Source organism: Chaetodon trifascialis, chromosome 3, assembly GCF_039877785.1.
Source record: "Chaetodon trifascialis isolate fChaTrf1 chromosome 3, fChaTrf1.hap1, whole genome shotgun sequence".
Taxonomy (NCBI): domain Eukaryota; kingdom Metazoa; phylum Chordata; class Actinopteri; order Chaetodontiformes; family Chaetodontidae; genus Chaetodon; species Chaetodon trifascialis.
The window spans coordinates 565,551-588,074 of record NC_092058.1 but is presented as its reverse complement, the minus strand read 5'-3'; the positions used below and the strand labels follow the sequence as shown (position 1 = coordinate 588,074).

Here is a 22,524-nt window from a genome sequence, read left to right as displayed (position 1 = left end):
GATCAAACACAGTGTTTGCCCTTGAGGTTACATCCAGATGCAATTATTGTGGAATCCTCACTTTTCCAGCGTGTTCTTTGCATACTGTTGCACTAATGCTCCTTCCCAGAGAGTAATTACAAGGACATTTCTAATTTAGTTTCCTTTCAAGCGGCGAGGAGATGCTGCAGGAGTAACCTGCCCTTCAGTCAGACACAGTTTAATGTCTTCATTTGTTCTTCGTCGCTTTGAGGAGAGAATGGGCGGCTGAGGAGTCGATGCGTGCAGGCTGCTTTCTGTTAACGTCCGTTCAGTTTCAGAGAGGCGTCGTCATCAGTCGCCACGTCACTGAAACGGCCTCCTCACCTTCCCGCTGCTCCTGAATCTGTGAGCAGGAACAACAGCTCAGTTTGTCTGTTTGCATTCATTATTCATCGTCTCAAAAGCAGAAAGCTTGAAATAGATGAGAGCAGCGCAGCTGTCCCTCCGCCCGCAGAGACCGCCACTGAAAACCGTGTCAGTCAAAGTGTCTTGAGAGATGGCCGTCATGGCTGCCCCAGATTCTGCACGCTCGCTGCCTTTCGTCGCCGCCTGCTCGCAGGAGGACGATCCTGCTCTTAACGAAGCAGCAGGCGCTTCAATGGATGTTCGCTTATCATGTCGCAGCGGAGGACGTCCGCAGTCAACGATGGCGACCGTTTAAAACAGGAAGAAGCTGAGATGCGGGACTGAACCCTGACGCCACGCGCTGAGAGACCAGCGGAGAGGCCTGAACCTCGTCAGCTGCAGGTCGTCAGGCGGTCAGTAGAAATGAGAAGCTGCAGCTCAAAGGAAACAGAGAAAAAGGGGAAGTCTCTCTGGATTGGTTTCCATCAGAGTCTGATCCATGAAAGTCAGACTTCACCTCCGCCGTCGCTCTCGTTCCACCTGCTGAAGCACGAACTGTTCGCAGCTCGTTCGCAGATGACGTCACGTCGCTCTTTAATGGAGGACAGGAAGTGATTTTCTGCACAGGAAGCACTTCAACACACTCAAAATGCAGATGTTCTGCATCATTTACGGTCGCTCAAATGGATCAAACCAAAAAACCAGGAGGAGCTTTTATCAAGTACCAAAGGTTGTTCTTCATCAGGGTGAAGAAAATTAAATATTAAAAAATATTAACTGTCAGCTGATGGCGGAAACGGTTAGAACAGAGAGCAGATGTTTTATCTGCTGACTCAGCAGCAGCAAATCTGTCAGTTCAGCTGAAGAATCGCTCGTCTTCATCACGTAAGAATCACATCCAACATGTGATGTGATGTTCTGTTCGTCTTTCTCTCATCATTTCATCTAAAGCAGCTCAGTAAGAACTTCCTGAATTTAACGTCACATGATGCAAACAGTCTGTTCACAATAAGCATTTCTGCTCGTTACGTTTGAGTTCTTCTTCTACTGCTGCAGGTTTGATGTAGGGACAGCGACCTGCAGTGAAGACGTGAAGCCGAACAGACGAGTGCGCTTTGATCCATGAGACGCTCCACGAGCTGGATTCACACTTCCTCAGTGAGAAGAGGAAGTTTCATCCAGCAGCAGCGTCGACGACGTTCTGAAAGACTTTATGTGTAGCTTCAAAGCTAAATGAGCCCTTTAAAAGCCTCCTGGTCAGCTGGAAATGCGTCGTCACAGATCTGAAATCAGGCTCCAAACACACGATGATCATTAGAACACGAAGTATTACTGCCAGCGGAACATGAAGTACTGTGTACTGCACCTTGTAAGTACATTCAGCAGGGAATACTTGCTGCAGTAGAGGCTGACTGCTGAGCGTCCCTGCTGTACTTCTCTGTGTTTGGGGGCAGCAGCAGTTATTTCTGACTGGCTGTGTTTGCTGTCGTCGACGTCTTTGTGTTTGTTCTCGTTAAAAACTGCAGTAAAAGGCGTCCGATGAAGTCGGTCTGGGCTGTGACGGCTGAAGAACTGTTTGAAAGTGATGGCGTCGTTGCTGTTTCCTCCCTCGCCTTTGACCTGCTTCTGGCTCTGAAGGCTGTTTGCCGTCATAGTCGTGATAATCTCTTCGTTTCCTGATGCGATTAGAGACCTACTCACCACCTTCTCCTCTCTCAGCCCTTTGTGTTTGTGAGAGGTTACATGTTCGCAGCTATTTCTGGTGATCCGCAGCTCGTCTCTATTCATTCGTCTGGATCTTCATGTCTTGCCAAGCGTTTCGTGGCCGTGGCTCTGCGGTTCTGTGCTGTTGTCTTGGCGCGTGTTGATTCAGGCGGCGTGTTACCTTAAAATGCTTTAACATCTCCAGAAGGCGTTTTGGAGCTGGTGCGTTTGTTTTGCTGCCGGGAGGCTCGACCCTTCGCCGCCCATCAGCGTGAAACCGCTGTTTGTCTGCAGTTTGCCCTCTTCTTCGTCTCGCAGGCTCACAGACGTGACCTCGTGTCTTTAGATGTTTTCAGAAAAGCGCCGATCTCAGCTCAGAGCACAAACACGTCTCCTTTGTTTTGACTCGTCACACTCCGGCGCTCCCGTCACGCTGAGCGCCGCCTTCATTGTGCTTGTTAACGACTCATGAAGCACACTTCCTGTTTGTTGACCTGCTCGTTGTCTTTCAGGCTTTGATGCGTACTTCACATCGCGGACTCTGGAGAACAACAGGAGGAACGTGTGGTTTGCTGAGTACTGGGAGGAGAACTTCAACTGCAAACTGATGAGCTCCTCCAAGAAAGACGAGAGCAGCAGGAAGTGTACAGGTGGGTTTACCTGTGCATGCGTGCGTGCGTGCGTGCGTGCGTGCGTGCGTGCGTGCGTGCGTGCGTGCGTGCGTGCGTGCGTGTGTGTGTCTGTGTGTCTGTGTGCATGTGTGTGTGTGTGTGTGTCTGTGTGTGTGCTGCTCTGTCGACGGCCTGTGATGATCTGATGCAAACAGCTGATGCTTCCACACACCTCACGGTCAAACGATGGAACCAGACGTTTCATGTCTTAATGTGAGGAAGGCCGCAGCCTCCTCCTCATCCTCCACACAGATCAGATGTTTTAGTGACGTTTAGTCATGTGATTCATGATGTCATCAGTCTTTTTCTGGTCTCACCTGCTCTCTGCCTGCCGGCTTCAGCACAAGGTCGTCAGCTCTGCGTTGGCTGGCCTGAGGAGGAGGAGGAGGAGGAGGAGGAGGAGGAGGAGGAGGAGGAGGATGTTTGAAGTGACAGTCAGAGCTGTGAGATGAAGGCCAGTCGGAGCTCGCAGACAGCTGGACATTATGCACAGGTTGAAGTCCCATGCGGCCGTGAGCTCTGCAGGAGGAAGAGGAGTTTCCTCAGACTCCCTGACTCCTCGAGGCGGCGAACGCCATCAGTGCGTCGACTCCTCGCCGGCGCTCAGTCTGTGCTCGGGAGCTCGTATCTGCAGCGGTAAACAGAAACTCAGAAGTCTGTCTGTCTGCGATCAATAATGCATCGCAATTAGTGACCCGCTATGATGTGTGAACGGACCTTGAACTCTAATGAAGCTGTTCTATTAGGATATTGAACGAAGCCGCTGAAGAACGTCTCATGGTGTCTCTCTCGTCCATTGTCCTTCTGTCCCGCCTGCTCTCGTCTCGTCTGATTAATGAAGCTCATCTGATGAATATTTTAAAATGTGAATTTTACACTCGCGTACCTTCAGGGTTCATTTGCAGCACCTGAATTATCACCACAGCTCCCGTTTGCCAGTAGCTCCTCGTCCCCCTTTCTTTGCCCGGACGTCTTCCGTCCTCACGGCGTAATTCAGACCGCAGAGACACTGGATTCACCCGGTCCCCCGAGAACCAAACCTTCAGTTACACGATGAACACGCCTCCTGCGCCGCGTCAACGACCGATTCTCTGCAGCCTCAGAGCAGCAGACATGGAGACAGACGCCAGTAGACAGCACAGACAGTCAGAGAGGCGGGAGTCCACCCACACAGGCTGACAGGTGCTCAGCCAGGTCAGGCCTCCAATCACCTTCAACCAGCCAGCAAACAGCTGCGCAGTCAGCGAGAAAATGAGCTTCATGACTGCCTCACCTGGGCCAGGTGTGTCCCACACTGCTCATTAACAGACAGACAGCATCACACGTCGCACTCTGGTCCTGTATCGTTTGTGGTTGTTTTGCATTTGTTGGTCGTAGTTTTCTGTGAGACATTTTACACCTCTTTGTAGTATTTTTCATCCCTTTGTAGTATTTTTCATCCCTTTGTAGTATTTTTCATCTCTTTGTAGTATTTGGCATCTCTTTGTGGTCATTCTGTGCTGGTTTGTGGTGGTTTTACGTCTCTTTGTGGTCATTCTGAGCTGGTTTGTGGTGGTTTTACGTCTCTTTGTGGTCATTCTGAGCTGGTTTGTGGTGGTTTTACGTCTCTTTGTGGTCATTCTGAGCTGGTTTGTGGTGGTTTTACGTCTCTTTGTGGTCATTCTGTGCTGGTTTGTGGTGGTTTTACGTGTCTTTGTGGTCATTCTGAGCTGGTTTGTGGTGGTTTTACGTCTCTTTGTGGTCATTCTGTGCTGGTTTGTGGTGGTTTTACGTCTCTTTGTGGTCATTCTGTGCTGGTTTGTGGTGGTTTTACGTGTCTTTGTGGTCATTCTGAGCTGGTTTGTGGTGGTTTTACGTCTCTTTGTGGTCATTCTGTGCTGGTTTGTGGTGGTTTTACGTGTCTTTGTGGTCATTCTGAGCTGGTTTGTGGTGGTTTTACGTGTCTTTGTGGTCATTCTGAGCTGGTTTGTGGTGTCAGGGACGTTGTGCAGATGAAGCAGAACTCTGAGCTGCTGCCGCCGGTTGAAAACCTGCTGCTGAACTATTGGTACTGAGAGGGAGATCACATTGGATTTGTTTGGCAGATTTTCATTATAAAAAGCCTGAGTGGGATCAGGAGGAAAGAAACGCCATCAGGACATCCTTGCATTAAAAGGAGCTCTTTCCAGCAGTCGATACAAACTGAGGCTGTGGTCCAGGGGCCCCCTGACCCCTCAGGTCCCCGCGGACCCTCTCATCTTATCGTCTGCAGTGTTTCTGAGAAGAGTTTTAATCTTTGATTCATTCATCAGAAGATAAATCTGTCTTGTGTCGCCTCCTCACTGAACGTCCCGCTCAGAGATTTGCTCTCATTATCGACGGAGTTGAAGTGTCCACATGTCTGACTGTGCCGCTCGTTATGGACAGCGACCAATCAGCGTCTCGCAGCTGACATGAATAAAACATGCGGTTTTCAGCGAGGAGGTCTGCTCGTATCTGTGGATGTGATAATGAAGCAGCAGGATGTTCATACATGTCAGCGCGGAGCTCCAGACTCTGTGTTTGAGTCCAGAGGAGATGAAAGACCACACACCTGTTTGACAGGTACAAACGTCTCTTCATTCCAACTGAAGATACAAAGTTCCAGTTCAATGAGCTCAAATCTCTAAATTCATTTCCTGATCAGCAGTCAGTGGATGACGGACACACGGTGGGAGGGACAGTCGTCTCTGTGAGACGCATCAAAATGGTGCCAATGCTCGTAGCATCAGGGCCAAACTGGCCAAAGCTGATTGGCTGCCAGGTCAATTAGTGGTGAGGATTAGCTCACCAGCTGTGATGTTTTTCCTTATTATGGAGCACGTCTCTGAGAAATGACATTTAAATAAAAGTCATCTGCTACAGCAAAGATGTTTTGAGCTGTCAGACAGCAGGAAAGCTCCGATTTAAACAGACTGTGGTCACAGAAAACGTTTTCATGTAGAGAAACTGAGAAACGAAGCGCTCGTAGAAATATACTTTTCTCAACATAATGATGGAAAGTTTTTGGAATATTTCTTCCACCAGAGTATCCGAAAAACAGCAGTAAACAATGAAAAGAACATGAAACAGGTGAAGATTTGATGCTCACATCCAAACATCAGTGAGGTCATCAGTGAGGTCATCAGTGACATCATCAGTCATTGTGGTCAGGTTTGGATTTGTTTGTGTCAGCGGTGACGGACTCTGGTCTCTGGACTCTGGTCTCTGGACTCTGGTCTCTGGTTCTGGTCTCTGGACTCTGGACTCTGGACTCTGGACTCAGGTCTCTGATCTCTGGACTCTGGACTCTGGACTCTGGACTCTGGTCTCTGGTTCTGGTCTCTGGTTCTGGACTCTGCTCTCTGGTCTCTGGTTCTGGATTCTTGTCTCTGGACTCTGGTTCTGGTCTCTGGACTCTGGTCTCTGGTCTCTGGTTTCTGGACTCTGGTTCTGGACTCTGCTCTCTGGTCTCTGGTCTCTGGACTCAGGTCTCTCATCTCTGCTCTCTGGTCTCTGGTCTCTGGTTCTGGATTCTTGTCTCTTGACTCTGGCTCTGGTCTCTGGACTTTGGTCTCTGGTCTCTGGTCTCTGGACTCTGGTTCTGGTCTCTGGACTCTGGTCTCTGGTCTCTGGTCTCTGGTCTCTGGTTTCTGGACTCTGGTTCTGGACTCTGCTCTCTGGTCTCTGGACTCAGGTCTCTGATCTCTGGGCTCTGGTCTCTGGTTCTGGTCTCTGGTTCTGGATTCTGGTCTCTGGTCTCTGGTCTCTGGTTCTGGTCTCTGGTTCTGGATTCTTGTCTCTGGACTCTGGACTCTGGACTCTGGTCTCTGGTCTCTGGTCTCTGGACTCTGGTTCTGGTCTCTGGACTCTGGACTCTGGTCTCTGGTCTCTGGTTTCTGGACTCTGGTTCTGGACTCTGCCCTCTGGTCTCTGGACTCTGGACTCTGGACTCTGGTCTCTGGTCTCTGGTCTCTGGTCTCTGGTCTCTGGACTCTGGTTCTGGTCTCTGGACTCTGGACTCTGGACTCTGGTCTCTGGTCTCTGGTCTCTGGACTCTGGTTCTGGTCTCTGGACTCTGGTTCTGGTCTCTGGACTCTGGTCTCTGGACTCTGGACTCTGGTCTCTGGTCTCTGGTTTCTGGACTCTGGTTCTGGACTCTGCCCTCTGGTCTCTGGACTCAGGTCTCTGATCTCTGGGCTCTGGTCTCTGGTTCTGGTCTCTGTCCCGTCCACAGTGGTCCCTGCCCCTCTCCCAGTGCATGCTGGGATAATCTCCGGCCGTCTGCGACCCTGAGTGTGCTGAGCGGATGGACGCGTCCCACCTTGAAAACAGTCCCCGTGTCTTCACGGTCGCCGTGGAAACAGTCGCGTTTGACGCACGGCGGTCACGTCGGCGTCGGGCCCTGATCCCACTGAGGAGCAGTCCATCAGCTGTTACTGCTGTAATAAAGCCGCCGCACGCTGCAGCAGGACGCTGGCGTCGCCTCGTTTGGAGGCGGAGGCTTCTTCACAGCCAGCCATTAGTCACGCTCAGTGGCTTTATGCTGCCTGATTGCAGCGGCGTTATCCATAAGAAAACAAGAGAGTAATTATATCTGCCAGGAAGATGAGATATTGTGCTGTGTGTTTGTGTCTTACATCAGCTGTCAGGGATTAAAGACACGTCTCCGTTTAAGACACACTCTGTAGTTCCAGGACTGGTTGGTTTGTGGAATCTGTGATCCACCAAGTTATAGTCTGCAGCCGTCATTCAGCGCCCGGCAGGCGCTGGTCGCCGTGTGAGTCTGGCAGAAGCGCACTGAACATGGCGGCGTCATTCTCTCAGAATGACTCTTGTTTCTGTTTGTCCGTGAAAACAAATGATGTGGCTGCTGCAGAAAGTTTGAAAAGTGCCAACGGTACCTGAACGTCTCTGGAGAGCGCACACAGTCCACCGCTGCGAACAGAGGACACGGTTTACAGGACGGAGACAGACACTGAAGTTCAGACGTTCTTCCCTGCAGCGTTACTCATGGCTGTCGGACCTGGACTCGGACTCAGCTTCACCCCCTGAGCAGAGGCCAGATGAAGCGGCAGAGGACATAAGGAACAAAAGAGGAGCAGAGACAGAGGACACACCTGAAGTTACAGGTGCTTTATGTCCTGCAGACGGTTTACACAGTGCAGCGTGAGGGCCGAGAGGAGCAGCGACTCTGCTTCGAAGGCTGCAGCCCAGATTAAATGATGCCAACGGCTGTTTAGGGTCTGTTTGTTTGAGAGTGAAGATATGAGAAGGTCAGAGAGGGACGAGGGACGAGGGACGAGGGACGAGGGACGAGGGACGAGGGACAAGGGACTCCTGTTCTCAGATAACATTCAGCTCCGGGTCCCTTTGCCACAGGCGAGGAAATGGAGAGGGGTCAGAGCCTGAAGCCCCCGGAGGCTTTCAGAGGCAGATAGGACGACCGTGACCGGCTGCAGACGCACGGCGGCGGATCGCAGAGTAACCGCTGCCGCCACAGAGGGAGGCGACATGATGGAGGTAAGCTGCAGCTCGACCGGTTGGAGGAGGAAAACGACCAATAGGAGGTGACTCACAGGAAACCTTCGTCATACAAGCCGTCAGACAGAAACACTTTTAGATGTGATGAAGTCCAGGGACAGAAACTCTGCAGCTCAGCATCATCATCATCATCATCATCATCATCATCATCATCATCATCATCACTACAAACTGCCCACAGTGCAAACGCTCGCCATGTTATTAACGTGTTATAACAGCAGCTGTGGGGCGGAGCAGCACCACTTCCTGTTCTGTCGTTCAGAAATCATCAGACTTGTCACTGATGATCGTGTCATCAGAGTCATGATGAGCAGAGACGTTTTCAGCCTCAGAGCTGATCACAGATCAGCGGGCGGCGGATTGACTGTACATGCAGAGACAGCTCAGCAGAATAAACCTGATTAACTGACAGCGTGAACTTCACCTCCCGACATCCTCGTTAGCATTTCTCTGCGGCAGTCAACAAAGAGCTGACTCGTCTGATGAGCCTCGCAGCTGAAGATGTTTCTGGAAGCTGAGGATGAGCGTGAGCGCCGCCACGCAGCTCAGGAACAACCTTCAGAGCTGAGATCAGTTCGTCGGTCGCTAACGGCTCCCGATGCTATTAGCTGCCCGGCTAGCTCGCTAGCTGTAATGAGATTATCTGGGAGTGATATTGATGTGGCGTCTCCGTCTGTTTCGCTCATCCTCGGCCAAACGGCCTCTTCCGTTTCATTTCCTCTCATTATTTATTGATGACGCCGCAGATGAAGAGCGGCCCAGGCGCCGCTCGCCGCTTCGGCTCGGCTGAGTTCTTTCTTCTTTCTGTCGTTCTTTGGGCTTCTGGTGCTGCTCTGCGGGTCATTTTCATCCACCCTGTCTGATGGAGGGTGAACGTCGCGAGTGGAGAAGTGAATGTAAATGCAGGTTGTTTCGTCTCAGCCTCCTTCCTCACAAAGCAAACAGTCATCAGACGGTTTTCACTCAGGAAAAAGTCTTTGTCTGTTTTCAGGCTGGTTCTCGCTTTCTGACTCTTCTTCTGTTCTCTGCTCTCTGCGTCCTGTGTACTCAGAAACATCTCATGCTATCACTGTTAGCGGGTTATGATCATTTCTATGTATGCATAAAGCAGATCCAGCCGTGTGGACGCTGTGGCTCCAACAGCTTAAACTAAAAATCCCACGATGTGGATTTTATCCTGCCTTCATTCCTTTCATTCACTTCAGCAGCAGCTCACATCTGTCTTTATGCCTCCTGTGTCGTGTGCAAACAGCCGATGTTTCAGTCAAGAACTGATCTGGAGTCAGAAATAAACGGCGTATCAGACACAGATTTCAGCTTCAGGCTCACAGCACTGCACTCTGCAAACCTGCGTTCATCATTTTTGCTGTTTCATCGTCTAAAAACGCTCAGGTGAGCAAAATACTCCAACGCTCAGAGCAGAAAACGTGTCAGATACATATGTAACAACACGGAGGTGAAGCTGAGCGCTGGATTGGACACGGTCACGTCATCACAGACGTCCTGTTAGCGTGTGAGCTCGGTGACTGAGTGAATCCATAACGGACGTCTGCTACGCGTCTCCTCGTCCTATAAAAAGCAGCTCACAGTGTGACTCCATCCTGCTGCGTCTGTGATATTTACAGCTCACAGCGCGTCACACCTGAGACACAAAAGCTGCAGAAATCCGTCCCGCTGTGCGTGTCTGCTCGGCATTCATGTTGACCTCCTTCGCGTCCGTCCAGGTATATCAGCTGCGCTCAGGCCCGCTCTCGCTCACAATGGCGCCATTGTCACGAGCTTGAACTGAGCGCCGCGATGCTGCAGCGCGTTCCTGAAGTCTTCAGCTTCGAGCCCTGGTGACGGAGACGGAGAGGGACGAGTGATGACGTGTGACGCAGGACGAGGACCTGACCTTAAACCGTCCCTCCTCACACAGACTCTGGCTCTGGTGCTTGGCGTCACTGTCTGACGCTGGTGTTGAACCTGCTGCCTGCTGTGTTTACACTTTGCTGCTCTCCAGCTAAAAGTTTGAGGATCACACGGTGATTGAAGCAGGAAGCGTCTCGTTTCCAGCGCCTCAGACGACGCTGTCCTCGTGGGACGTCTGTTTATCAGGAGTGTTGACAGACAGAAACACTGGAGTAAACACTGTTCTGCAGCCCTGATCTGCTGTCTTCTGCCTTTTGTTTTGCATTTTGTTTGCTGGAGCTGCAGTAAGAACGCAGGATCTGTCATCACGGAAACAATGCAGATCATGTCGCGGTGCAAACAAATCCTCTAAAATGTACCTGTAAAAAAAAATGTCCCGCCATCACCGGCTGAGGACGAAAACGTCTGTGAGGCTCATCCTGGAGCGTCTGAGGGACACTCGAACTCACCGTCCTGAGAAACAACATTCTGCAGCGCAGTCAGTAAGGAATCTACTAATAGTCTTATCTTATCTTATCTTATCTTATCTTAGAACACAGGATGAGCAAGCTTCATCCACCTATAATACATTTAATGTGATGAAGTTCATACAGAATTTACTTCACAGCTGCAGCAGGCGGAAACAAGACGCTTCTTCTTGTCTTATCTTATCTTATCTTATCTTATCTTATCTTATCTTATCTTATCTTATCTTATCTTGTCTTATCTTACAGTAAGCTCACTGTCCACTCAGAGCAGAGCTAGTGGACGTCTGTCTTTGTGATTGAGTCGTCTTGTAACGTCTCTTTGTTTGAAGCTGTTTTCATGGCCGGCGCTGGATCAACAGGTAACACAGGTGACAACATCACATCAGGTGAAATCTACTGCAGCAGCACACAGGCCACCGTACTTCTCTCAAAAGACCTCCAGAAATGTGCCAGTGTGTGGTGATGTTGATCAGATATTGATTGTGGTTTAAATGTCGCTTTGACTGAATTGACTGAAGACATCGGTGATCCTGAGTCAGCCCAGTCTGTCTCCATGAGACAAGCACAGGCTAAACTGGAGTTTGTGTGTTTGGAGGGTCACATGCATAATTCAGGTCACAGGGTGATTCCAGTGATATCCAGAGTTTCCTCAGCGAGCGGCCGCAGTGCGAGCTAATGAGCTCCCCTGTGAGGCAGCAGGACGCTCGCCCTGACACACTTAAAGCAAGCAGAGCCCGAAGACGCTCTCTTTACTGTTCAACTGTCCAAAATGTCTTCTGAGTTTACTGAAGACGGGCTGAGGGTGGACACACACACACACACACACACACACGCACGCACACACAAACATTTCAACATATTCAAGCCAGATTTTGTCTTTTAACTTCCTGTCTACACAGGAAGTGGGATGTGTTGTGACATCAGCTGATCGTCTCCACCGTTGTGATTGGTCAGAATGTGTTTGTCTCAGTCGTCCAACATGTCCTCACAGTGGAGACACAGTCCAGTTCACTGCCGTCCAGCGTGACAGAAAGACGATTATTCAAAATTATAATATCAGTCAAATATGTTTGGACTTGTCTTCCGTTTGGAGCTTTGATCTCCTGCTGATGAAACAAAAACTGAGCAGCATCGGTAACGTTAGAAGCTTCACACCGAGCATCACGCTGCAGCATCAGAGCTGCTGACGGGAAAGAACATGAAGCTTTTATTCACAGCAGAAAACATGAGCCTGTATGTGTGTTTGAGGAGGAGGGACAAGGAGGAAGAGACGCTGGAGCATGAAGACAAATTAAAACTGGAAAAGGAGCAGAGACATAAGAAAGTTAATGGGGTGGATCGAAACTCCCAGCAGCCTCTGCTGAAGGCTGCCGTGAGATGTGGATGAACTCTTCGTCGCTCTTTTTCAGGTGTCTCTCCCATTACGGCTTCCTGTGCTGCTCCACAATAAAAGCCCCCCGTGTTTGTCCAGGTCTTTTATTGTGAAGCAGCAGGACATGTTTCGTTAGCCCCCTGTGTGTGAGGGCAGTCTGAACCCAGCAGAGGAATGGCGGACTCCGCCACCAACATTAACGACGCTGCACAGATCATAACACCATATAAATACTACTGTCCAACATTAATAGTATCAAAACAAGGCTTGATTCACGAGGAGGGTTAAAACATGGCGAAGGCGCCGCGCTGTGTCGACCCCTCAAACCGCTCAGATCAAACTCACCTGGTGTCCTTTCTCTGCGTGAAGGACTGAAGCAGTGAAACATATTTTCAGAGGTATAAAAGAGTCTGCATGAACCATGCAGTAATGTAATAAATTAAGATTTGAAGGAACGTGGAGCACAAAGAGGCCACAGAGGAAACTCTGTCCTCTTTTAAAGTGTGAAATATTCAGCTCCTCAGAGGCTTTTTTTTGGGGGGGGGGGGGTTTGTGTGTGTGTGGTTTTGGGAAACAGACATTTTGTGGAGGCTGAGGCTCTGCAGCTGCTGCCCTTTAAACTGCTTTCGTTATTTTGCATTTTGCTGCATAATGTTTCCACAAGTCTCAAGAAAAACCAGGAGAACAGCTCGAAGTAACTGTTCATCATGACGAGCCGCGGAGCTCCAAACTGAGTTTGTCTGTCTGAACTTATTTGCATCTCTCAGACTCACATACACACTTTTTATTCTTAATTATGAAAGTATGTCAGTGGGACAGCACTGAACCAGCAGGACATCATTCTGATACTGGAGCTTTACTGGGAACCAGTTCAGCACTTCTCTCCAAGGTTTCACTGTCACACAAACTGAAGACACAATATGTCAATAATCTGATGGAGGACGTGTGCAGGTTCATCTTCACAAGGCGTTTTTACACAGAACAAACACGTGAGCTGTGTGGAGAGTAACCGAGTACTTTTACTTTAGCACTGTACACGCAGTATACACAGAACCTGTACTTTTACTCACATACTGTATTTAAGTGTATATTTGAGGTACTTATATCTTACTCATGTCTTTTCTTTTCACGCTACTTTCTACTCCACTACTTTAGGTGCGCTGCTTTGAGCTACATGCTAACATCAGTACGCTAACATGCTGATGCTAGCAGGTCTAATGTTTACTGCATTCAACATGTTAGCACGCTAACATGCTAATAAGCTAAGTCATTATAGACAGATGAAGACACTTTGACGGGCTGCATCTTAAGAAGGACACAGTGAAAACAGTGAAATAAACGTTCGTCCAGTCATGTCCAGCTGTGAGAAGCTCATTGCTTCCTTTGTGCATTGCATTGTGGGAAAGTTGCATCCATCATCAGGTCCCTCGCAGACGCTTTTATTCTGCCTGCTCTGTATTGTTGATTGAGTTCCTCAGTGATGTCTGCGTACCACCCACAGCGAACGCCAGCGCTGAAACACTTCCTGAATCCAACAGAGAAACATCATCAAACCCACAGAAACATTCAGCTGAAGCCGTTTAATGTCTTCACTTCTCCAGAGTGAGCACACTCTCGCCATGTGTAGAGCAGACATGGGGCTGAGTGCAGCTGGGGCTGATGGGAGTTAGAGGCCAGATTCATTAAACGTTGATGTGATGAGGAAAAGGTTCGTCCTCTGCGGATCATGAACGTCCCGAGAATCCATCCAGTAGTTGTTGAGATCTTTCAGTGTGGAAGTCGACCGGCTGACGGCCGACGGAGGCGTTCTCAGGAAAAGACGGTTTAAAGTGTGTTTCAGAGGGCAGCATGTGTGGATCTGCAGTCAGAGCATCACCTGTCTCTCACCTGTCTCTCACCTGTGTCTCACCTGTGTCCCCCTGTCTGTGTCTCTCAGGTCAGGAGCGCATCGGCATCGATTCCAAGTACGAGCAGGAGGGTAAGGTGCAGTTTGTGATCGACGCGGTGTACGCCATGGCCCACGCCCTCCACAACATGCAGAGGGACCTGTGTCCAGAGAACTCCGGCATCTGCCCCGAGATGGACCTGGCCGGAGGGAAGAAGCTGCTCAAGTACATCCGCAGCGTCAGCTTCAACGGTGAGACGGCGGGCGGGTCGGTCCTGACCGGGCTGTGCAGGGTGTGATTGTTTGGCAGCTGGCGAACGCTGCTCATAAAGACGCTCCTGCTCACAGCGCTGCTTTAAAATGTCCACGGCGTCTCGTAAAACAAGGTTTTTATCGTCCGCATCAGCTCGCTCTTCACGCCTTGTCTGCTGTCTGACTCTGGTTTAAAATCGCTTTAACGCCATAAAATCAAAACCCTGAAACACCTTCGTGCAGACTGAGAGCAGAGCGTACAGGTCGAGGCTCATCACCTGGTTTCAGAGTGAAGGGAAGCGCCGCTATGCATGGCTGCATGTGACTGCACACCTGCTGCTCACCTGAGCGCACCTGCTGCTAACCTGCTGCACACCTGCCGCTAACCTGCTGCACACCTGCCGCTAACCTGCTGCTCACCTGCTGCACACCTGCTGCTCACGTGAGCACACCTGCTGCGCACCTGTTGCTCACCTGCTGCACACCTGCTGCTCACGTGAGCACACCTGCTGCGTACCTGTTGCTCACCTGCTGCACACCTGCTGCTCACCATCTGCACACCTGCTGCTCACCTGCTGATTGTTTCCACTTTCGGACATTTATTTGAAGGCTTCAGTTACTTTGCAGGTTAAAAATCTAAACAAAATATAGCCACCAGATAATGATGAAGTGTTATTTTAGCAGGATGAAGCAGTGAACATCAGCCTCACAGGCTGCAACTTCACACCGGAAAAATAAAAGTAGAAAAAGTATGAAAGCACACGAAGCCGCTGATGATTAATAAGCTGCTGAGTCAATAATTCACAGCAGCTGAGGAGAGTCAGCCGTCATCTTCTGTCTCATTAACACAGAAGAAACATCTCCAGAGAGTTCAACGCAGACGACGCGCTGAGCTGTTTATCTGATCCCTGATCAGTTTGACTGTGAGTGATGTGAGTGGGTGAGAGCTCAGAGAGTCAGTGCCTCATCACAGCTCGTGAAAAGGATTCAGCTGTTAGCTCGCTGCTAAGCTACTTCAGCTGCGATGACGGTCTTCTTCTTCCTCTGGTGTTTTTTCAGTACTCATTCAGCTTCAGGTGCACCAGCACCTCCTCCTGGACTGGAGGAGCACTGACGCTGGTTTAATGGTGGTGTGTGTGTGTGTATATATATATATATTCTTCTTCTTACTGTTGTTATTCACCTCTGCTCGTAACCTTGTGAAGAGGGAAACAAACTCAAGACAAACTTGTTTCCATCGTGATTAGAAAGACACACGAAGCTGTTTCAGGTGTTCAGATGTTTGAGTCTGCGTAAACTCAGACGCTCTGTTTGTGAACAGGTGCTGGAAAGTGAGATGATATGTGGCCTCTGTCTTAAAGGGGCAATAATTAAGACGTTTACTGCCCCATAGTGCAGAGTGAAGTCAGTCATTAAGTCGGGGCTGTCGCTGCCAGCCGCTCACATTTCTGGCTCTCCAGACTTCCTTTCCATCGGCCCACTGTTTGGAGCATAAAGCGCCTGAGGAGTTTCATCACCTGCTCCTCTTTTCAAACGTCCAATAATGGAAGACGGAGCTCCTTTATGAGCGAGCAGTTAGACGTTTCACTCTGCAGCCAAAATGCAAATGAAAAGCCGTGTTATTACAGCGGAGTGATGTTAATGTCTTCAGTGGGCTGCAGGCCTGGAGCTGACGGAGGTGTGAGGTGTGTGCGTGGAGGCTCGGCCCTCCATCAGCTTCGTTTGTGTCGTCACAGACGTTCAGAGGAACGTGATGCCGTCTGGATTAGGCTCTCTGTCAAAGTGATTATGAGGAGTTGTTCTGCACCTTTTGCAGCTAAAGTGTGATTAAACTACTCACAGCACTTCAGTTAAATGAGGGACAAACTGTGGTCTTAGTTTAACACGGGACATGATGAGACGAAAGTGAGACCACCTGAACAAAGACCTCTTGTCTCCTACATTTGAAGGACTGTGAAGTGGTCATTTAAAGAGAGTGTGAGAGGAGATGCTCACTTTCAATAGATACGCAGGAGTCAGCCCACAGCGACTGAGCAGAGCTGCCTTCACCTCCTCAGCACCTCCTAAACGCCTCCTCCTCAACACCAGGACGATGCTTCTGACATCACACTGTGTTTCTGTCACAGTCAATGAAGAAAGTCCAGCACGTTTTCGACCAGAGACTGAAGGTTTGAAGCAAACAGCAGTTTTCTCTGGAGACGCAGGTCTGAGCTGCCTCTGCGCTCATGAACACGAGCATCGATCTGTCCGCTCACTGGATTAAGAGCTGAGCTGCAGGACACCTGACGGCCTCTGAGAGCGGCCTCTTACAGCTTTACCTGAAATCCCAGCTGTCCTGAAACAGGAGCAGTTCTGATTAACTGCAAACACGTTTTTACTTCATTAAACCAGCAGATCGATCACAACCACATAAAAACCTGTTAAACATGATTAAACGTGTTCAAACATTCATTTGTCAGGATCAAAGAAGAAGAAGTTAGAAAACAGCCGGACTTTTAGCATTTTTGGATGTTTTAGCTTCAGTCTATTAGCATATCACAACCTGGGACATGTTAGCATTAGCATCAGTCCATTAGCATGATATCACGGCCTGGGACCTGTTAGCTTTAGCCTCAGTCTATTAACATGGTATCACAACCTGGGACCTGTTAGCGTTAGCATCAGTCTATTAGCATGATATCATGACCTGTGACCTGTTAGCATTAGCATCAGTCTATTAGCATGATATCACGACCTTCGATCTGTTAGCATTAGCATCAGTCTATTAGCATGATATCACAACCTGGGACCTGTTAGCTTTAGTAGGGACCTGTTAGCATCAGCATTGGGTCCTGTTAGCTTTAGCCTCAGTCTATTAGCATGATATCACGACCTGGGAACTGTTAGCATTAGCATCAGTCTATTAGCATGATATCACAACCTGGGACCTGTTAGCTTTAGCCTCAGTCTATTAGCATGATATCATATTGACCGGAGAATCAGCTCCACCTGCTGTTCGTCTCCATCAGTGGATGAAACCAAAGTTCAGTGTTTCCTTTGGGTTGTTCGGTTCTTTCGTGGTGTCTTTTCTTGCTGATTTTGTCTTCTGTGAGAGACAAACCGTTGAAAAGGTTTATTGAGGGTGGCCGTGGCTCAATAGGCCGTCCGGCTCCCTCTGATGTGACAGCTTGTCTCCTCGTGCAGCTGAGACTGTTGAGGACATTAGCATGACACCAGACATGCAACTAGCTGCACTAACACATGCACGCACGCTCTCATACACTTTGTTCTCACGGAGATGAACAATGCATCATGCACTCAAAATGATGATGCACTCATTCATCATTCAAGCATTCATCAAGCTCCCTGACTCTCTGTGAAATGACAGAATCAGAATAAGATGAGGATGAAGGCCTGCAAACACAAATGTTTTAATGAAACATGAAAGGACAACAAAATATTCCTGAGCAGGTTCAAACCGTTCAAACCATTACTGAGAGAAAAACGAAGAAGAAAGCTGCAGCGAGCAGCAGTTTCCTGCCGGAGCAGTGGTTTCTGACCTGAGGATGAATTCTCTTTGTGCTGCGTATTGGACAGAGGACGCTCATCACCATCTGTCCTCCTCCTCCTCCTCCTCCTCCTCCTCCTCCTCCTCCTCCTCTGCCTGTCAGCCTTTTCCTGCTCTCCTCTTTTCCGCCTCACTCCTGTTTTTTCCTCCATTCACTCTAAATTAAATACAGACTTGAAAGGGTCTCCGAAGACGACCAGCCAAGGCAATAAACACAGTGTGTTTGGGAGGGGGACAACCCGTCCTCAGAGGGGACGCTGTTTAACTCGCAGAAAGTCCCATATAAGGCTGATAGTCACGCTGAACTGGCTGTTTGTTCATTCATTCATTCAAACAGAAACGCCTGATTTCCGTCATGCTTCCATCGTTTGACTGCAGCTCTTTGAGTGACGTCGTCTCGTTGTGTCTCTTCTTCGGTGGTGCTTTAATGGCAGTGACTGGAGGCTCAGCTCCTCAGCTTTATGAATCCATTCCATCCACCATGATGACCGCCTGACTGACTGATTGATCAGGTGATTATCTGTTTGTCCTCCACAGGAAGTGCTGGTACCTCAGTGACATTCAACCGTAATGGCGACGCCCCCGGACGCTACGATCTGTTTCAGTACCAGTGGAACAACGTCAGCGGGCCGGGCTACCGCGTGATTGGACAGTGGACCGAGACCCTGCAGCTCAGTGTGAGTTTCTGTCTCAGTAATTAATAACTCTGTTTCTCTGAGTGCCTCTTTGACGTCACACCTCTGGTCTTATTGTGCACGATTTAACAATATAAATCAAAAAGTTGCAAAAGTCCTTTTCTTTGTCTTCTCAAATCAAAACGTCATCATGTTTCCTTCCTGTGAAAGAAAATATGACACATGCTTATTTAAGCGTGAGCCAATCAGCTTCAATCAATAATATCACCACACCCACCCGTCAATCATTAGTTAGCTCGTTAGCAACAGCACGCCAAACGAGCGTGTCTTCGGCACCTCAGACCGTCCTCTGTGGGACGGACGGAGGTTAGGTCTTTCATGGAGGTGCTGAAGGAGACGAGCGTCCAGCTCTGAGCGTCCGTCATGGTTTCACTCGGTGGATAAACATTCATGGACAAACCACCGATGTCTCCGTAAGACGAGACATTATATCACAGTTACTGACTGTCTCTGTGGAAGAGTCCTTGGTATCAGCAGGTTCTGTAGACGCTCCTGTGGAGCTGCACGGCTTGTTTTTGATGTTCTGAAGTTTGACGTGGGAGCTCATCGTATTGTCATCTCATGTCACCGTCCAGCACAGGCGTGAAATCAACACGGACAGCGTCATTTCAGCAGCGTCTCACTGTCGGTCTGTCTGCTCCAAAGCTCGGCCGACGTTAACCAGCAGCCGAACGTCACCGACTTTACTCTTTATGAACCCAAGACGAATGAAGGAAAGTCCGTCACCGGTTTGTGAAGTCTGCCTGGACTGATATTCTAAATAATGATATGATGTGATGTGTTCGGGATGAATCTCTGCACCTCAGAACCACAGAAGAAGAACAGAAGAACAGTCTTTGGTGGTTTTTAGGATTCTTGGACACATCAGATCATCTTTGTTTCATCTCAGCTTCATCTGTTTCCAGCAGTTTGTCAAATCTCGTATTAATGTTTCCCTGAAAGTCAGCGGTCAGATCAGCCGACCAATCAGCAGACAGGGTTGTCCATCATTGAGCGTTCAGGCTGAGCACAGATCAGTGTGAGTGACTCAGCCCTCTCTGATCATTTATTTGTGGCTGCGTTGATATTTTATTTAGAAATTCATCAGTTATTCATGGAGGTTATGATTCTGTTGTGTCTTAATGTGTAGAAATGATTTGTTAGCCCAAATGTTTAGGGGACGATGGACATGATGTCTCCCGTCCAGCAGTCAAAATGTGTTTATTAGTGACTGAACCACGAACCGAGAGGCAGACTGAGGGTGACGATGAGGAGTCATGAAGAGTTTCAGAGTGGAAGATAAAGATGAAGCCATGAATATTCATGCAGGCGCCTCCATCAGCACCGAGGCTGTAATGAGCTTCATCCTCACCGTCGTTACATTTGTTAATTACATCAGATGGTGTAAACTGATAGCTTCGGCTTTAAAGGTGAGCCGAGCAAACATCCGTCTCACCTGATCGTTCCTGAGCGCCGGCGACGTTTAAAGGATTCACATCGTCCACGGATAAACTGGCTGTGGTTCGATCTCCCTCCTCTGTGGTGCTTTTACAGAGCTGGAGGATTATCAGACCGTTCACACCACATTTGACCATCCTCCCAATCTGAGGGGGGTCCTAATTGGAGGCTTGTTGAGGACAGACAGGCAGAGAAGATTATCTGACGGTGTGGGAGTTAATCAGGCTGATTGATCGACACGACGGGCCACACTGAAGGAATGTGTGACCAGAGAGAGGAAGAAGCAGAGAGAGCCAACCGAACAGATTCATGTGTCCTCATTCGTCCGTCCAACGTTAGCTCAGGCCAGAAACATAGAAGAGCCCCAGACGGCCATGTCCATGTTTGAAGTGTTGATTTCACTCTCCCGGCGCCGTCTGCAGTTCATATATTTTCGCTCATTGCGCAGCATCAAATGCAGGTCTGGATGCAGGACGATGAATCATGTGGTTCAAGCATCCGTCAGAACATCCCTCCGCCTCAGCCGTATTTCTGACGCTGGCTGTGATTTGATCTGCAGCCTTCTTCTGCTTCTGCATTCAAGGCCATGTCTCTGCTTCTTCACAACACTAAATTATTCACCTCAATAGCCCCCGGTAAGCCAGATGTGGCGGAGCTGTTGCTATTAGGCCTTCCATTATTGCTGCTTTCCCTCCATCCTCACACCTCCTCTGTGTGTGTTTTGTGGTGTGTGTTGCTCTCCACATTACAAAGGGGAGCTATTACTGAAACTATATGTTCAAGCGTGACAGTCAGACCTAATATGATTTAGCCAAGGTACACGGCAGTTTGAGATCAAGGCGCAGAAGAGTAATCAGCACATTTAGAAGATTAATAACCTTTGTTTGAACTCGCTGCGCTGAACGAGTCGAGAAGAAGAACATTCCAGGGCCTCGGGTGGACGTCCGCTGTGTAATGTGCAGATCAATTATCCCAATGTGCCAATGTGACGTCGGTGATCCGCCGTCGTGTGCTCAGTGATGGAGTCATGGAAGCAGGAGATTTCTACACATCACCTGCTGCTTATCCTGCAAAACCAGGACCCATGTTTGAGTAAACTGACGTTAATCTGCTGCAAAGGGAGAAAAACGTCACCAGCTTTTATTATTTCTCCTTCTGCCCTTTTCTTCCTCCTCCTCTTCCTCCTCCTCGTCTTCTTCTTCTTCTCCGCCTTGTGTCGCCCGCTGTCGCAGGGCTTTGCTGTGGCTTAATGGGTCAATCAGACTCTGTTTCGCTCCGATGGCTCTCTGTCAGGCTTTATGTGGCCATAATCTGCACCAGGAAGCATCAGGACCAGCACTCTGTCACCTGTGCAGCTCCTCGGGACCAGCACTCTGTCACCTGTGCAGCTCCTCGGGACCAGCACTCTGTTACCTGTGCAGCTCCTCGGGACCAGCACTCTGTTACCTGTGCAGCTCCTCGGGACCAGCACTCTGTTACCTGTGCAGCTCCTCAGGACCAGCACTCTGTCACCTGTGCAGCTCCTCAGGACCAGTCACGCCTATCACTTCGTAACCAAACAGCCCTGCCACAGTCATCGTGTGATAGACCAGGTGGAGCATTTGTTTGGATGTTTGATTGAATAATAAAGTGATTTACATTCATGTTCATTCATCATAACAGAAAAATACTGTAGCTCAGAGATCAGAGTCTTATCTTTGACTGACGCTCCAACATCTTTTTAGAGGAATACTGAACGGAAATAAAAACAGTTTTCTTTGTTTCTGACCTGCAGACGTTCGGCTTTTTTTCCAGCCTCGTACCTGCAGCCTCCTCTCCGGCTGCTATAACGACCTCCACCAATCACAGGCGGGAACATGAACCTGTGTACAGCCGGATGAACTCAGGACAAGTCCTGACGCTGAAACGCAGCTTGTAAAACGTACTGCTGTGGACACGAGCTCACTGTCGATGTGAAGTAATAATAAAGTCCACATTTACTTATGTCCCGCGTTCACAGCCGAGCAGACGTCCACTAAAACAAATATCCAACCTGTCAATGAAACTGGGAACACATTGGATTACCCAGCCGAGCTGTGCCACGCGGTAATCTCACCCACTGTGGAATTCATACGGCTGGATTAAACTGCTCATATCCATGATACAGGATTACCAGCTTCATTTAGAAAATGGCAGCTTCTCATGAGGACAGAACTGTTTGGCGTCCACAGAGCACAGCTGCACGAAACCTGGACGGACGAGACAGTCTGACGATGACGCGGTGATTCTGCACTCACGTCATTCACGTCATTTCACCATCGTCGTTAATACCAAACATCTTCAAAGACTCACAGAGGAGACTCACAGATGTTTTTATTATCGGAAGAGAGAAGGACAGACAGCATTGTCTCCTCGGTCGTCTCCTCGTCTCTCCTGACATCTGCTGCTAATCCTCTCCAGGCTGGAGACCCTGTTTCTTCCCATTCCCAGCCGCAGCTGAGATTAATGTCGTTTATCTCCAGTAATTTCTTCCCCCTCAGCGAACGCCTTGTTTATTAGCCTGGCCGTCCCTTCGGAGGGCCAAACTGATTATGAATGCTACGTGATACTTTTTGTGCATTCAGGATGGAAACGTGCAGGAAGTGTTGCACATGGCTGCTGTGCAGTTTACAGCATTAAAGCAGCTGTAATCTACAT

The 22,524-nt window shown here is 49.2% G+C and overlaps 1 protein-coding gene across 1 annotated transcript in view; it reads left to right on the top strand.

Moving 5' to 3' along the window:
• grm7 (glutamate metabotropic receptor 7) overlaps positions 1-21,766 on the top strand; it is a 132,434-nt gene extending 110,668 nt beyond the window's left edge. Inside the window, exons 5-9 of the mRNA XM_070993348.1 lie at positions 2,583-2,720; positions 13,969-14,169; positions 18,254-18,393; positions 21,204-21,440; positions 21,623-21,766. Of these exons, the coding sequence (XP_070849449.1) occupies positions 2,583-2,720; positions 13,969-14,169; positions 18,254-18,393; positions 21,204-21,440; positions 21,623-21,766 (860 nt within the window). The remainder of the gene's footprint in view (positions 1-2,582; positions 2,721-13,968; positions 14,170-18,253; positions 18,394-21,203; positions 21,441-21,622) is intronic.
• The last annotated feature ends 758 nt before the right edge of the window (positions 21,767-22,524 follow it).